Here is a 17,394-nt window from a genome sequence, read left to right as displayed (position 1 = left end):
GATGACCGACGGTGATCCTCCAGACTACAAACCGCTCTTTTTGCAAGAAAAGGAGAGGCGGGAAGAGGCAGGCAGCAGACAACGGCGGGCAGAGGCCAGACAACAGCGGGCAGAAGTCAGTCAAGAGCAGGCAGAAGACCAATTGAAACAGACGCATGACGAAAGGAAACAGGCCAGGGAATGCACCCGAGCAACGAATCTTGGAAATTTCTTAGGCCAGTCTCATATGGGCCAGTCTTATACGTACCCTGCCGACCCTTATTAGTCAAAATACCGTGTCGCTCGGCCGAAGAGGCTATACCGCGTCCCACTTAGAAAGTACTGTGCGCAACTGAACCAATGGACGGGTTGCTGGGCACGACAGGAAAATCTCCTGGGCTCTATCTGTGGATATTGCAACCAACAGAGGAGGGTGAGCCACGCTTGTTACTGTCTGTGACCGGGTCGGAAGAAATGGGATACTGTCAGGGATCAATAAAGCTCAGACCATGAGTGGAGGATACGCGGTACGCGGACTTCCATAGCGGGTTCCCCTGACCTCAACGAAGCTGTCTTTATTTTGTTCCTCGAGTTGATTACGTCTTGTATTTAGAGTCGACTATAGTTGCTTTTAGTACTGTCTATCATCTTGAGGCGCTATTCCCCTTTTATAAAAACAAAAACAGGCTACGGCGAGGCTCAAAGTTCGACTAAGAAGTTGTACATTCTTATGGAGGACATATGTATATGCTCCGTAGTACGATCGACGATCTATAGCTCCAGCGTCGGGGCCAAAAGTTAGAGAGGCTTGGTCAACTTTTAGGTGCTGACGGTGATCGAACCAGTCGGGATCTGCCGTAGCACGGTCATATTCGGTACAACAGTTTCGGAATCTGTGGAAACTAACCGAAGGCATTGGGAAGCTCCTACTATCCACTACCAGATACGCCATACCGGTAGGAAGTAAAAGCGAGACTTTGGGTTCTGTTCCATCGTTTGGGTATATCTAGAAAGATACCTGGTCGCTAGTGCGTAGCCGGAGCAAATTCCGATGTCCCCGATACGCTAAACCAGCAACGGCCGCGTTCTTAGAGACAGACTGGAATTACCGTGAACCCCTAGAGACTTCGCGACACAAAATTTTCCCGTTAGCATCCAGGCTGCTCTCTAGCACGACGAGCAGATCCAATCGGAGAATAGCTGAGCTTCGCCTAGGGTTAAAAGCAGCCGTGGATATAAAAGCTCTCGGTAAGGCCAGAAAGTGTAGGTAGGCCAGAAAGTGTAGAGTAGTTAACTTTAGATTTCTAGACTAATATTAGTAGATCTACTATTGCTTCTCTTCGACCGATATCGGTTCGGGCCTAGCCTAGAGCCTATATACCTTCTTACCTGATACTAACCTTACCTACGAATCACTTAACCCTTAAATGTATATAGTATCCGACTAGGGCATATCTATACCCTATATTCCTATCCGAAATAGCGGGCTAATATATACACTAGATAGAACTCTATCACGATCGATAGGGAAGTCTAGTGAAAGGGGCGGCCCGACACACGCTAATTAGGCCACTATACCCGAGCGGCTATTCACCACTTAGCCCCTAAAAGAATATCTTATATGCTACCGGTCCTAAGAGGGCTCGCCGATACCTAACGTACACTTCTAGTATATTATAATTGCTTGAGCTTATTGCGCTGCTATATAACCCATTGCTCCTTATGCCTTGAGGAATATTACCCGCGCGGAAGAACTACGTCTAGCTTCCGTGTGGCGTAAGCCGTCTATAGTATAGCTCCTTTAAGTGTATCAAATTTATACAATGAACTATATCCCCTAGTCGCCCACGCTAGACCAGCTTACTACACCACCCTAGGACTATTAACCTAAAAGTAGGTATATTCCTTAAAGATGTGGCCTATCGTTGAATTGGCCTTATAAAGCTCCTCTATACTTTTATATAGAGACCAGGTCGGAAAATCAGATAACTTACTCGTAAACCCTATCTTTTTGCACACTAGGAATGTCTCCGACTAGTCACTAGGTCCGCCATTCGCAGAAAGCTATTTATGGCTGGTAGATATGACACGATAATAACCAAAAGTGGGTGGTCTCTAGCCATAATTACATTGCTAGCTTCGTCGTAGCCCAGCTGCTAGGGCATTGTCGTTTAACCTACATATATTCTTTTTCCGAGTCCCTGGACCTCGTTAGCCTCGGTCTCCTTGAAATTATAGCATTGCGATTATCAAATAATGTGAATAGCTTTGAACTTAGTGAACGTTTTCCGTGTTAACTCTGCTTATCTAAATGTACCCCATGTCAAATCGGTTTGTAGAAAATCGGATGGAGGGTTATAAGGCTATGGTTAGGGGATTTATAGGTTAGTTAGCACGAAAAAGAACAGCCCTAGAGAGAACAAATTTCAACTATATTTAAAAGTCTATCCCGTTACTTCTCGTGCTTAATAGTAGAAAAGTTGACAATTCAGCGCTATCGTACATCTCGATCGCTAGGATCAATTTTAGCCAGAGTAATCTAGTGGCTATCCTTCCGGCGTTAGCTGCCCACAGAATTTAGGGTTATAGACAGATACTGTCTTATCTAGGGTAGCTATATAGCGATTGCGGCCCTTACGTTTCCCGTGCGTTATATAATATACTTTAAGGTTGTCCCGACGTAAGAAGCTACGTTAACACCTAGGTACCTAGTAGATATGCGGCCTCTCCCCTAAATGACTTACTAGGTGACGATTAAGGGTCTTTCGAAGTTTGAAATGACTCCTATATCCCTAAACGCCGCATTTAAACTACCCTCGAGGGACGTTAGTCTAGGAACCTCCGAGGCTTAAATTAGACGGATCCTACGAGCTATATAGAGGATTAATAGGCTACCCAAAGGCCCGGTAGGGTCTCGCAATAGTATTCTAGCTGTCGTGGCGTAGTGCCTCAAGCGGCTATAGGTAGGAAGAATTGATATTCGCTTGGTTTGGGAAAAGGTAAGTTTTAAAGAAACTCTACGTATAGCTAAAATACTTAGGAGATGGCCCTAGTAGGAGGTGGTTAGGTGGCACTAACGTAGGCAGATATCCGAGCTAATAGATTATAGGTCGTGATCCGTAATAGATAGAACCTAGATCAATCGAGTAACCTATTTGTCTATAATAATAACCATCCTAACTGCCTTCGTGCTTTTGCACCGAGCGAGGCGACGCCTAAGAAATATCTTGGCCTCTACGGTTTTGATGAAATTCCATGCTAGGCCACTCGGTAGGGCTAGGAGCAATGTTTGCTTTTAGTTCGGCGCTGTTATAGAAGAGCGTTTGTATGCTATTTGAGAATGCCAGATCATTTTCACCATATATTTACGAGGATGGTGGTGTGATTTGTTATTCTATCTGTGGACTTCCACCCGTATATAATATATTTGCAGACATTCTTTACGGACCGAAGAAGAAAATAATAAGCGGTAAAGTCCGACATAGCACTATAGATGTGTTATCCGGATGCCACGCTTAACTAGTCTAGGTGTAAGTATGGGATGCCGGGTAGAGGTATCTAAAGAGTTATAACTAGCTAGGAGAAAGTCGACTTAGTAGTAGTAACCTTTATGACCTTCGGAATTCCTATAGCATCAAGCTTTTATTTGAGAGGCGAAAAGAGTGGCCGAGTTAATGTTCCCTATCCCACGGACAGCGTTGAATAACGGAGACTTGCTATTTTCTGCGTTAGGTTACGCCTTGAATAGATCTTGTTATAATGATAGGGAGTTAGTAGATGAAAAGCCCGCTGATTGAACGGTGGTCAAACACGTACGAGGTTTACTTCAACACATGGCGTTATCGCCGACCACAATCTCAAACACGGCGTGACGAACATAAACGCCAGAGCCTAACATTTATACGGACTCTCAACAACCGTTAATGACCGTTTGTTCAACTCCCGCATATCAAGTCTGGCTACCCAAGGATGGGTGGGTGATTCAATATAACAATTATTAGCAAAATGGAGATAGGGTGTCCAACAGCTCGCCAAATTCCAAGATGATTGGAAATCAACTTGGTTCTTTGTATAGACTCCTCAGGATTTATTCCGATGGTGCGGCTTGGTTCCTGGCCTGCACTAGCCTCATATCATAGCACTTTCCACTGCGCACGTACTTCATGATACGTATGCCCAGTCTCAAAGTACAGTGATACATTTCTTAAAAAGGCTGACCGGTGGGACAGTAGTGAACCTGAAATTCAAAATGACAGTTAGTCGGCAACACTGGCGACTGAATATTGCTCGACCAGCTAGTGATATTGATCTCTAGACCATTTTATAATGGAAAACACGGGCTATTAAATACGCAAATATTTTCTGAATTCAAACATGATGACAATATTGTAAATCCGCGTAGTATTTGGAGCCATAGCGCATCTCTGAAACAGACAAATCGTGCAACCATGACCTAGGCGAGAAGTTGAGGCCGGTACAGTCAGGAACCAAGCCGCGCCATCGAAAATACCACATTCGTAGTCTGCACGAAGAACGAAGTAGATCAACAATCATTTGGTGTCTCAAATTGTATAACTGGTCCCCCGTAATCCCTCAGAAATAACAATTATTCATCCCTCCAGGCTGCAACTAGTAGGGCTGCACCGACGTCTGCGGGCGAGTCATGGGGACCTGGGCGTACTTAGCTCGATCTGGAGACAGCTTCGGAAGAATCCAACCAAATTCCAACTATACGATTGGCACAGCCAGGCTTTTAGACTACACAGTCTCAGCGCCCTTCGTTAGGGAGCCTTACTAACATGTATTTCTGTAACATTTTAACATTGTAGAAAATTGTGAAAGAAGTTGAATTCGATCACAAGTTCAAAGCCCAACGCCTCTGCTTACTTTCCTAAGCACCACCAAAATCCAAAAGGCTCTGGATATTGACACCGCCAAACCCGCGCTCAATAATTCCCGGCCGCGGTGAACAGGGAACTCGGCCACGACCATGATGCTGACATCCTTAGCACCGATGTTAGCCTTATTCAACAATTCCAGCACCGCACAAAGTGTCTTTCCCGTAGCAAGCACATCGTCCACCACCACCACTGAGGCACCCTTGGCAATCAAATCCCGTTCCATCTCGATCCTATTTCCTTCTAGATAGTCGGACGTCGAAGATGAGATGTGCGACGTGGACTTGAAGACAGAAACGGTGGGTGTGGGGAGTTTTCCAGCTTCGCGTATCAGCGCCAAAGGTCCATTGACTTGCAACGCCAGCGCCGATGCATAGACAAAGCCGCCGGCTTCACAACATGCCACCACATCTACTTTGCCCCATATACCAGCGAAGTGAGTCTGCAACAGAGATGTGCACAGGGCCAGCCCACCCGGCTGTTGGGAGATGTTGAGCACATGACGAAATTCGACGCCCGGGCGTGGAAAGTCGGATACAGGGCGCACCATGTTGGCCAGTCGCTGAAGGTCCTTATGGAAGAAAGGAAGTAGATAGAGTTCCGCAAATCTTTCCGCCGCCACATTACCAGGGTAAATGGCGAATATCAAAGCGTCATTCAGACTCAGACATGATCTCCCTTCCCTCGACTCATCATACCTTACATATCCCCATCCTCGAACTGATCTGAGTACATACGCTGCACCTGGCCCAGAAGGGCCGGAAGGCTACCATGGGCCACCAGTCCCCTGCGGTCCTCATAGACAACCACTGGCCCCTCAGCAGCAGAAGCCGCAGGATCCTGAGATCATTCTGCCCTCGCGTCAAGGGATGTAATGCCTGAATGGACCACCTCCAATGGATGGTGCCCGTCGCCATCCCTTCCCTTGCGTCAGACCATTCCCGACCTGGAAAAGCAGCCATTGCTCCCTTTTGCAAAGTAGAAAGTATCAGTGATAGAATTTGGGAAACGGACTGCTATACAGCTACTTGTGGATCAGGTAAATCTTCCTCTGCAATAAAGAGACCAAGCTGGAAGATCTGCGCTCCACATAGCTGTGCAATATAATCACCTTTCTGTGGTAACTTGCTACTGGCCTAGTCGATAGACACTGTATACTGCCGGGATAACAACGCACAAATACTTCTTAGCCCTATCTACAAAGTTGAGACATCGCAATACCACTAGGCAGACTATGACACCCGTCTTTATGGACCTAGTAAGCACTGGACGATTTCATCGCGCGATGATAGTGCCTTCTCGCTTGCAGTCTTGTATGGGATACTCACTGTAGTTGAAGGCTGACCGAGTTGCAAAATATATTTGAGTTGCCAGGACTTGAAGGGTCAGTCACCAATTGCTGTTGACCTGGCGCTAGTCATAGTGGAAGCAATTGGCACCTTGTGATCAGTGTTGACAACTCGCTATCTCGACTCGCTCTCTCATTTCACTGCGTCGTATCACTTGGTTTATTGGTTTTGCGCCTTGCGCTTGGGAGCTTGTCTGCCAACCTATAAAAGTGTATTTTAACGATGGTCAAGAGTTCAAAAATTGAATCAAGGCATGGCCAAACTTCAACGGGTTGACTGGTTAAGTACCACGCGACCGTTACCTGACGCTTTCCGCAGTCTAGACGGACAGGCCCACAACTCAGACAACCAATACTAAAGCGAGGCTAGGACAATAAATTCCATGATTCTTAGTGATGAAAGTGTAAATGCTCTTTGGTGATTCAACGTTGGGTCGCTCCGAGATGAGATGGTCAAGACAGATTCAAGCCTCAAGTGTACTCGCCGAATCATTCTTGTCGAACTGCTGCGTTGAGTGTGTTGAAACACTTCCATCAATTGTTGAGAAGAGTGTAATATCGCAAATGTATGATACCTACATTCCATCGAATTTGCAATTAAATCGTTCAACGCGCTTGCACTCTACATCAGCCCATTTTAGCCACGGTCACCGTCTCGTTGATGAGGGTTGGAGTGCTTTAATAGACCTTGAAATAGTGTTTTTGGAGACTTTGTGGCAGACTGTCACATTCGATTGTACCCGTGGTTGGCCTGTTTCTGCTACGTACCACCTCTTGGGTTCACTAGAATCAATCATGTCCTTTCCCTAGCCCCGCTGCTCGAATTATACTTCTTTCGTGTTTTTTCTCGCAGCCAACGAATGCTTCCTTCACTAAAATTTCTGTTACCTAGCTGCACAGACCCTATAAACATACTCGCAAGTCCAGGATGATGATTGCCTTTCTTTGGCGTTGAATAGGAAAAAAGTCTAGACCTGGAAAAACAAACAATAGGAGCTTGGGCCTAGTTTCCAGGATGACCAAGTGAACCTTTCAGCTACCAAGGCTCATGATCTGATTCCTCGTAGATCGCCACCTATCTTGCGAGATTGCAATGCTACTATCACACTCTGATGAGGCCCTGGATACAAGAAGCACCAGTGGGACCTGTTGTGGTATGAGGCTAGTGCAGATCAGGAACCTAGGCGCACCATCGGAATTAATCCCGAGTTATCTATACGAAGACTCAAGTTGATTGGAAATCAACATGATCTACTCGTTATATATATAGCCTCATGTTTCCCACTAGAATTATAATCAATCATACCTCTGAATTACAACACTGGGCAGCCTGGGAGGACTCGCCTACTTCCTCCAGATCAACAATATAAATTGGGTGAGACATCATGCTCGAGAGTCTCTTATAGAATGATCCATACCGAGGTTGTTATTTTCGACAATGTCCACCCCAATCCTGATTTCAACCGCGCGTTTAGTTAACGTGATTCTCAGGCGAGCAGGCACCACCCCCATCAATAATCTCAATTTTTAAACACCATTTAAGCAACCAAAACACCATAAAGTTAACTTCCACGTCCGAACAGCTCTTACATCCAAGGTGTCAGAATAAGCTGATTCCAAGCCAGTTAACCGCTGGCATCTTCACTATGCTAGAAGGGACAGAATGCTTCGTGGATATACATACATACTGACAGATGTCATTTACCTGAGAACAGGACCGTGAGAATAGTTTCTCAGATCATCAGTGCAGACACCCAATCCCATCAACCCCACCACCATTTAAGCTCTCAGTTCAAGAATAGGGTGCCTCTGCAAGATAAGCTCCGTGATCTCAGCTGGCTTCTGGTCCACGCGTACCTCGCGGATAATGTTTTGTCGAACATCCAAACAGAGCAGGCGTAATAACCCAGACTGAAAAGCCTCCTGATCAGCAATGACAATATATGCCGCTATATTGATATCAGGTAGACGATTCTCCGACTCATGATTCTTAATTCGCTTCTCTATACACTCATCGGCGCCCCTTTGCCCCTTCATAGGTGGACCATTCGCTCGGAAACAGGGATTTCCTCTTGAATGAGCGAATTGTTGATTACGATCAACGAAACCGGCTACCTCAGGCATGATTTCGTATATCCGCTGCCAGTTCGGGCCGAAATTGAACATATGCGGATCGTTGAAACATGCCCACCTAGAGTTGTCCTCGAACAGGTCGGTTTCAAAGATCCATTCGTTCATTCTACCATCATCTTCTGGGTCATAATGGGTTCGAAGAAAAACAAGGACGCGATCCTTGGACAAATAGTATGCCTTCCGGCGTATGACGTCATCGGACCGCCAGGGGTGAAGAATAAGACCAATCTCCTCGCGCGTGGGCATTCGTGGAGGGAGTTCATCAAGAAAAAGAAACTCTTCGGAAGTCCTATCACGTTCCAGGAATATGTGGATAAGTCGCTGCCGCTGCTGGCTAGGTGCGTCGGTTGAAAAGTGATCCCAGTTTTTCTACTGATGGTGTTAAACAAACGGTCAGTCTGATGGGGAAATTGTGTTACCTTACAATCAAATATTGTTCGATAGGTAGCGATCCCCATGGAGGAATCATTTCCCATAGAGGAAATCCCTCACCAGCCATATTTTCAATTTTATTAGTTATGTGTCTTCAATGGAGATATCTATCTCTAAGTTGTCTTCTACCCAAGCTCAAACAAAAAGTCTGTCACGTGTAAGTGTGGGGCAGTCGAATCACGATAAAAATCATTTGACAAATGAGAATGACCCAGTCTGTTTGATCGGACCCACTGATAACCGGACGCCAATCACATCGGGATAGTATCAACCCTTGGCCCCATCGAACTACACCAAACACAGATATGCTTAGTGGCAATCTGCACTTCGCCTGTTGTAGGGTGTCGGAACGTGGTCGTTACAGTACGGACTAGTACGGGAATAGCCAATTGAGTACTTGAGAGTGCGTTTTTTTATATACTATAGAAACTGCAGAATGAATAGGGGATGAGCTTAATAAGGTCGTTAAGAACCTTACGATCATCAGACAGATGGGGTGCTGAATATTCCGTCGGGCGCACTAGTAAAACTGTGACCTTCTTTTATGGACAAATTCATATTCGTGCCGACCCCTAATAAAAGAATAGCATGGAATATTCCATGGTCCTATGCTTGTCACTCAATCAATTTTCCTTTGTTGACCTGACGGATTTGTAACCCCAGGTTTTTCATATCACGTGATCGAAACGCAGAAAAGCATCCAGCAGGTTAGGGTAGCGGCGAGCAAACCACTGGCACTTCTTGGCTTTTTCAGTGATGCAATCGCATCTTCTAGATCGTGTTGAACAATGCAGGTTTCTGGAGGAAAGATGTGGTATATAAGGCTGCTGTCTATCCAGGTCTTCATCATCCCCATCTTTAAACTCATCTGTAAAGACAAAGCTATTCTACTACCTTCAACTTTTTATAGATAACCCTCTCAAACATGGTAGAACACAGAATAGAATGAATACAGATTATCCAGGTTTTGTGAGATCTATTCTGTATTTGGCGGGCTAATGCTCTGATAAGAATAGATTTTATAAACACCAATCCCTGCCTAGTATATCCCCTACTTGGCCTATATAGACTCAGTAGGGGGTACTATACCGAAATTCTGATTCCCATGCGCCTCAAAATAGTGACCTTCTGTGATTTTCTGGGTACCTCCACCGAACAGGTTGTATTGGCGACTGTTAGCCCCATACTGGTTGGCAGCTCTAGGCCGGTGGGCCACATCAGACTCGGCCAATGAGCATGAAACTTCGGCCAGTTCTTCACGAGCCTTTGTCAAAGGCTCGATCTGCTTCTGCATCTCCCCCAGGAACACCCTGTTTGCAATCAATGTCCCTAGGTCCTCCAATAAACCGTCCATCAACGTCTCGACGCGCTGCTTTCCCTGCTTCATTATTATTCCTCGGTACATAGATGAATCGTATCCAGCTTTTGAGTCTTCGCCAATTTTTTCGACAATCTCCAGTAGCTTATTGGCCTTCTCGTGGAAGCTATGCAAGACAATTTCCAATTCCTGGGCATCTTTGGCCGATTTCAATTTCTTCGCTGGTCTCTTGGCATCTCGTAAGATTTGCTCGACCAAAGGGAGCCGCTTATTGGCTTCCTGAAAGGCTTCTGGGAGGCTAGGGAGATTTTCGATAGAACTGAATGCCCCAATCATGTCTTCTGTGACCTCAATGAGACTGATAATCTGGCGAAAGATATCAGGACCTGGCATGTTGGACGAAGTGACTAGACGAAGGATTAGAAAGCAAAATAGTGAAGAGTGAAGCGTAATATGGTTCTTACACTGTTGACGAGTCGAGCTTTTTTGCTTCGCTGATTGGGACGTTTTGCCAAAGGCAGAGTGCAGGATATGATTTGTGATATTAGAGGCAGAGTCCATGCAACCCACTGGGGGATGCTCACTTTCTGTATCTGGCGCAACCACGGCAGTTACTGCTCTAAATTTGTAATTTTCTGTGCTCGACAAGGAAGCGACAACTTGAGCCAAGGCCAGCGAGACGCTGAAGGCCAGATCACCTGGTCGGTGTGTAGTGGCGGAATCGTAGGAGGTCTGTGCGGCCCCACCGCATGCTATGTTGGCGCCTGGATTTCTTTCTGAGGGGTACATGTTTCCATGACTGGCGCTATCAGGAAAGTTATCGGCGAATGAGCTTATCAAAGCGGCCGAACGGAAACTATTTAAAGCCATCCTATAACCGCTGGATAAGTTGAAACAATGCATTTCGTCACACACGGCGCTAAATTGAGTTTGAAAATGTTTCAACCCGTGGTCCGTTTCAACCCGGCCGATGGTCCTGTCCTTTGATACATCATACTACTCAGACCAGCACCAATTGTACGACTTATGGGTCTATTGCATACCCGCTAGTTTCACTCTATCGTAAGATCTTGCCTGGGTACTGCTTGCTTTGGGTGAGTGGACTGGCGAATTGAAAGGCGTTTGTGTTTATTGGCGACATGCCCACATCCACGTCTCACCAACGGCAATTATGATAAGGGAAATCTCTAAATATTGAAAGCGAAGATACGAGGTTAATCGCAGATGCTGGACCTCCGTTTATGTGACGGGCGAAGGAAGGACCCGGTTTGTAGCATGAAAGTTTCATGTAAAAGGCTGGCGCTTAATATGAGCACCGATACCTTAATAGTGAACCCGCCATCAGGGCGGAAGGGAAGGCCGGTCTTATAAAAAATTCCAGCCGACACAGCCCCGGATCCATTCTCGTTGGGAAAATACAATTAGCCTTGCGGCAGAGATTGTATGAATTGGAACATATTTAAAATGCCGTTGTTCAGCCGTGCTCGTACCAAGCGATTCTTGGCGCGAAAACGACTCCAGAGTTCCACTGAACTACAGCCCAAGGAGACGTTCCCAGCAGGAATCAAAACTCTCTGTAACCCAGACGGTGGAGCAATTGAGTGGGTTTCTCCCCTGGTTGAAAAACCTCTCTAATGAGTTTCTTCTAGCATCGTCTTCATTCATGGCCTGACTGGTGATCGTGAGGCAACATGGACTGCCCGAGGCGCAACTGAGCCATGGCCCAAAACCCTCCTGCCGTCCATTCTTCCGACAGCTCGTGTCCTCACGTTCGGTTACGATGCGTGTGTTGTCGATTGGCGGGGCCTAGTGTCACAGAACTTTATCGGGAATCATGCCTGGAACCTGCTGACGTCTCTTGCGTTGTACCGAGGCAACGATGACACGGTAGGGCACCCAGCTCTAGGATCAACCAGTATTGCGGCTTATCGATACGAATAGAATGAACGACCCGTTATTTTTGTCTGCCATAGCTTGGGTGGCCTGGTCTGCAAGGATGTACGACCCCGCGTTTTTAGTTAAGGAAGACGCCAATCGTACGATGCTAACCCAAATTTTAGGCCTTGTTCCAGTCGAGACAACGATCGGAACAACATCTCCATAGAATTCTTGATTGTACCCGCGGGATTATTTTCCTTGGGACGCCGCACCATGGAGCTGGACTTGCCAAATGGGCTGAAGTCGTGTCGCGATCTATCGGCCTCCTTAAGCAAACGAATTCTAAAATTGTGGACGTTCTTAAGCACGACTCTGAGGTACTTGCACGGATTCAAGACGGCTTTCACGCAATAGTAAAGGAACACAGTACGGCAGAAACACCGCCCATTGAGGTCACTTGCTTCTACGAGGAGCTACCAGTCCTAGGGGTTGGTTTAGTAAGTCAGGCAAAGCTAAGGCTGAACTTCAATTGCTGATATCTAAGCAATAGATTGTCCCACAAGATTCAGCCATCTTGCCGGGTTATATCCCCATTGGTATCCATAGTAACCATATGGATATGACAAAGTTCATCAGTTCCGAAGACCCTGGCTTTGTGGCTGTGTGCGGAGAGCTACGTCGTTGGATTAGAGACACGGATGTAAACAAGAAACATTGCTCGAACCAATCGTCGGTCGATAAACCTGGCAATGCTTCTCAGCATGGCGAAAAGTCTCGGCAGTACAATTCTTTCGGCAATAGTACACAGAAAATTGCCGATGGACATTACTTTGAGGCGAAAGGGGACCAGAACTTTGGTACGATTCCACCCAAGGGTTGATAGAGCTAAATCAGATGATAGTGATTGGGGTTGGCTTGGAGAAAACGTAGGCTCAAGAGGAGTGCAATTTCCAGAGGCCAGAAAATTGACCAGGGGTGATCCTCCTATTTCAGTTCCCTATCACGGATTGTTCAGCAGGCATTGCAATAACATGACTAATCCTGGATTCCGAGTCCCAATGTTCTACGCCGCATATTTTTATATACTATCGAGCAATTCTAAGGGGTGTATTTAGAACCGTTGGGATGGCCAGCGTCGTAGGGTCACGGATTGAAAGCTCTTATATTGATTGGTTTCAAAGAGTAAACCGTGGGCTACCAACAGGATGCCGCACAAGGATGACAATACGAAACGCTTAGGCTATATATCCGCTCAACAATTTGGGAATCTCCTCTGAAGAACAGCGGAGTGTTTGGAATGGACACCAAAAACAGAACAGAACACCAAATGGGCACGCGAAAACGTCGAGGCGAAATCGCCAAATCAGAATCAGAATCAGAATCAGAAAAATCAAAACCAACAGAAAAATCACCGACAGATCCAATCCCATCAAATCCAGTAAGCTCGCTCATGTATAAAATTTCAAAGACCATCTGCATGTCTCGAGTGGAGTTTATGACCTTAGAAACATTTGCTATGATCCATACGAGATTAGATGCGATATCTTCTAAAATATCCAAAAGCGGTCTGTTTGGGGAAACCTCACGATACCTATCAGCTTCATGCTGGATTAGAAGGATTGCAGGCCTCCCTAGAGTCTCAGAAACTCGTCAGACAGCGAATTCAAAAGAGCGATGAGATCCACTTTCTCATCCTGGAGGGCAGGTTGCACTATCTTTTCTACTACATCTTCAGCCCCAGTCTCGCCGAAAGAAACAAACTCCAAAGTGACAAGCGTTTTCCATCGGGGAATAAGCTCCTCTCTCCCTTCCATGACTTGGTTCTCACGGATTACCAATCAATATGGTAGTACCTGAGTGGTGTTGGTAGTCTTTACGCCCTTAAATGTGCCTTGACTCTGGCAACCTATTGTGAAAAAGATGAGTGACCTCTCTGCCAGACGTTGCAGACATTCAGCATAATTGGCAGTCAGAACAGCTTCTGCTTGGAATATATGGCAGAAATCCATGAGGCAAACTCGGTATACATTAGGATGCCTGCGTTCTAGAGAAATCGCAATTGAAAGTAGCGTTGCCACCGAAACAACCAGGTTATTGAGAGCCTGAAACAGAATGCCAGCATGCAATCAAGGGCCTCCGATCGGCTCCTACAAATGGGAGCCGTCGCAACCTTGTGAATAACCCCGTTCGGCGACTACGATTTATATCACCTGCCCATCTCCCAGTTATCAGCACCATTACTGCACTCAAAGCGACGGTCATTGATTTTTGGGGGCATAGCACCCGAGTTCATACGATCAAGCATGCTCTGTTTGGGCAGTGATATGCCAAATGTCGTCTAGGGCGCGGTGGGTTTGACAAATATATACTTGATGCCCAAGGACAGTCGACGTAGGGGGTGTAGAGAACTTCGTCCTTGGTGGAAAAAGCTGCTTGCGCGCCATATGTTAGAGAACGATTTCAGTGAGAAAGTGATACACGCGCTCGGCTTAACTAAACTGCAGAAGCAGTGAAATTCAGGGTAAATGAATGGTCTTTGCACATGTTGCTCGGGGTTGGATAGAAAAAAGCGTGCTTATGCATCAAGTCTACAGAAATCTGCTCAAAGACACCACAACATTTGTGACAGCGCCCTCGATGAGGCGGCATGTATGTCCGGTTGGTCCCTTCCCACTCGCTCATATACGTCGAACGACTCAGCAACGTGGAGTAGGATCAGGTAGGACCGTATAGGTCGGTGATTCGTAGCTCCTGGTTCTTTAGTTGGCTCGACTGTGACTCGGGACCAGACCGTCTCTTTCTCTCGCTTCGTAGCTGTTGGTCATTGTGAGTCTGTAGGCTCGACATGACGGGACTTTTGCCTCACCTTTTGCTTGAACAGAATTAGACTAACAATCTGGCCATCTGCGAAGGTAAGACTCACCTGCCATGAAGCAAGGCAAAACCACCAGCATTGCTCGGGTCTTTCAGAGTTCCTGGCTTGGAAAGACGCGATATGCCAACCGAGGACAATGAGGGCCACCAATTGGACGCCAGGAATCCAAATCCACAAGGAGGCTATTCTTTCACAGTGTTCGGATGCCGAGAGACACATGGAGGCGTAAATCCACTGTGGCTTGGGATTTGTATCGGGTAGGCACATCAGCACATGACTGATGCACAGAGTCAACTGAGAGAGGGGCCGAGGTAGACGATCTGGACCTTACATTGGCTCATCATCGATGCCACCAGTAGTTATGTGGAAATGATAGACAGCATGCGATCACATCGGTATAGGGGAGCTCGAGCAGACAAGACATTTGCTCGCCTCGCATTCTACTCAAGTGACGGGAATATGAGGGACCTTCCTTTTACGGCCCGAGTCAACAAGGCTTACCACTTAGACGAGTTGTTATGACTTACTTGTTCATGGGTTGCAGCATGTTCGCTTGAGACAAGACGATCAATTAGCTTCGTGTCCATATCTTACCGACGAGGTCACTTACAGTTGTCTTCATCAATGCAGTCACCATTCATGCCATTTGACATGAAGTTGTACAGTTCGTCACACTCTCCGGCTGTCGCTTCGAATAAGCCGCGCTGGGTGCACCGGGCAATTTCTGAGCCCCAAGGGCACGTGACAGAGCTACCGGTGACAAGAAATTGTACAGTCGTAACGTGATAATACCTCGCAATTGAAACGGCGAATATCCCACCATCATGGTGTGGAAGCGGTGAGGTTGAGGCGGTGAAGTTGAGGCGGAAGACGCGATGTAGCTCGCGTCGTAGTGCCACCTTGGTCTCCTTATCTCCGATCCGGCTATAAAAGACCCCACAGGGATGTTTCACAGTGGCGATGGGCTGCTCCTATGTACAATGGCATGAAAATCAGTAATGATGTTGGAGTTCCGGAGCACAAAAACTCTCTCAGATAAATGATATAACGCAGCGGAGGACGCGATAAATCACTCACGTTGCCAGGAAGAATGGACATCTCAAGTTCAGCGAAGCACGCAATCGGATATTAGCACCTTTATTTCGCCACTTCTTTGATTCATATACCTCACCTAGGGTATCATGTATGCTTTGAAGCGACGGGACCAGGAATGGTGTGCAGACCATGACTTTGTGCAGAGCACTAATGGGGGTGCTGTATCCTCGGGTTCCTCTGGTGCGATGTCAATGTTCATTATCGTTCATTAGCTTATAGAACCGACGAGTTAATCCATGGCTCACATGTTCTGGTGACCAAGCCTAGGGACGAAGAACGGCTTGCTCGTGCATTCCGGTCGAATGTCGGTTCTATTGGAACCGTATAGTCATCAGGATCAGTAGAATTCGGACAAGTCAGGGTAATATTCACATACCTGCAATGCGGATATTCGCGCTTTCTCTTAGGAATACACACAGAGGCTGTACAGCAGATCAGCTCAGTCGGCCGCTGTGGCGGAAATATCTCCGCATAGGCATCTTTAATCGGCCAGTGTGAATGGCAGTGTATCTGGCGGAAACAATACCTGTATCTCTCACGGCCACTGTCTGGCTCGTTGGTCCGCGATGTACTCTATCAATGTCAGTATGGTGAAAATTTTAGTTCGGGTCAAAGAGGAAGAACTTACCAAGTGACTCAGGCACAAGCCTGCTCAGACTTGCGTAGTCAAGTGAATAAATTGTAGACCAAGATTTCCGGGGGTAGAGGACGTATTTATAGACTGCTCGGCTCTTTCTGTTGCATAAGTGCTCTGCTAGGTAGAACGCGTTGAGGGACGACTTTCTTAGTCGACGCCTGTTGAAACCCATCTCTTCTTTTTACCGCAGTTATTTGCAGCAACATGCAGCGGCAATTTCTATGCATTTCGCTCAGCGAGGGAGACAAGTTAGAGTGCTGTTGAGATTAGTGATGCTGTGTTGGTAAATAAATGTTGGCTCACTGCCGAATCCTTCACGGCCCTCTTTAAATTGAGGCTTTGTGGGACATATTCAATCCGCAATGACAGTCTCATATTTCGTGTCCTGATCGCCTCATTTGCGAGTGTCTCAACGCTGAATCACCGAAGAGCGCCTATAATTCCATCCCCAGAAATCATGAACTTCTTTTCCTAGCCTTGCTTTAGTATTCTGTTGGTTGTATTCAGCCACAGGGGTCTGTCTAGACTGCGGAAATCGAAGTCACGGTCGGATGTGCGGGTGCTCAACCCGTTGAAAGCTTGGCTACACGTTGACTCAATTTTTGAACACAAGTTATGAACATCAAGATAAATCGGGTTTCTATTTTGTTTAGCTTTTCTTTTGTTTTCTTTTTGGCGGCTGTAAAACTTACCATTCGTGTTTATCGGATTTCCGAGACTCACCGGAAGAGGAAAGAGAGGTCTGGTCTATACATATATCCCCTCAATAAGCGTTTATAACTCGCCCTCAACACTGTGAGG

The 17,394-nt window shown here is 46.5% G+C and overlaps 5 protein-coding genes across 5 annotated transcripts; 2 read left to right on the top strand and 3 right to left on the bottom strand.

Moving 5' to 3' along the window:
- Window position 1: 1 nt before the first annotated feature.
- N7489_003558 (uncharacterized protein) lies at window positions 2-265 on the top strand (the record flags this gene model as incomplete). Its single annotated transcript, XM_056709313.1, has 1 exon — window positions 2-265. The coding sequence occupies one exon, from the start codon at window positions 2-4 to the stop codon at window positions 263-265; it is 264 nt and encodes an 87-aa protein (XP_056573615.1).
- A 4,577-nt stretch (window positions 266-4,842) lies between these two features.
- On the bottom strand, window positions 4,843-5,427 carry N7489_003557 (uncharacterized protein; the record flags this gene model as incomplete). The annotated part of the gene is made up of 1 exon (XM_056709312.1): window positions 4,843-5,427. One exon carries the CDS (start codon window positions 5,425-5,427, stop codon window positions 4,843-4,845), a length of 585 nt encoding a protein of 194 aa, XP_056573614.1.
- Window positions 5,428-8,004: 2,577 nt separating this feature from the next.
- On the bottom strand, window positions 8,005-8,857 carry N7489_003556 (uncharacterized protein; the record flags this gene model as incomplete). The annotated part of the gene is made up of 2 exons (XM_056709311.1): window positions 8,005-8,727; window positions 8,783-8,857. The coding sequence occupies 2 exons, from the start codon at window positions 8,855-8,857 to the stop codon at window positions 8,005-8,007; spliced, it is 798 nt and encodes a 265-aa protein (XP_056573613.1).
- Window positions 8,858-9,850: 993 nt separating this feature from the next.
- Window positions 9,851-10,501, bottom strand: N7489_003555 (uncharacterized protein; the record flags this gene model as incomplete). The annotated part of the gene is made up of 1 exon (XM_056709310.1): window positions 9,851-10,501. The coding sequence occupies one exon, from the start codon at window positions 10,499-10,501 to the stop codon at window positions 9,851-9,853; it is 651 nt and encodes a 216-aa protein (XP_056573612.1).
- Window positions 10,502-11,572: 1,071 nt separating this feature from the next.
- On the top strand, window positions 11,573-12,866 carry N7489_003554 (esterase/lipase family protein; the record flags this gene model as incomplete). Its single annotated transcript, XM_056709309.1, has 5 exons — window positions 11,573-11,709; window positions 11,758-11,995; window positions 12,050-12,106; window positions 12,169-12,483; window positions 12,537-12,866. The coding sequence occupies 5 exons, from the start codon at window positions 11,573-11,575 to the stop codon at window positions 12,864-12,866; spliced, it is 1,077 nt and encodes a 358-aa protein (XP_056573611.1).
- Window positions 12,867-17,394: the final 4,528 nt, after the last annotated feature.

The sequence above is a fragment of the Penicillium chrysogenum genome (assembly GCF_028827035.1).
Source record: "Penicillium chrysogenum strain IBT 35668 chromosome Unknown utg000001l_segment0_segment0, whole genome shotgun sequence".
Taxonomy (NCBI): Eukaryota; Fungi; Ascomycota; class Eurotiomycetes; order Eurotiales; family Aspergillaceae; genus Penicillium; species Penicillium chrysogenum.
The sequence above is the reverse complement of the archived record's forward strand: the minus strand, read 5'-3'. Positions and strand labels throughout refer to the sequence as shown.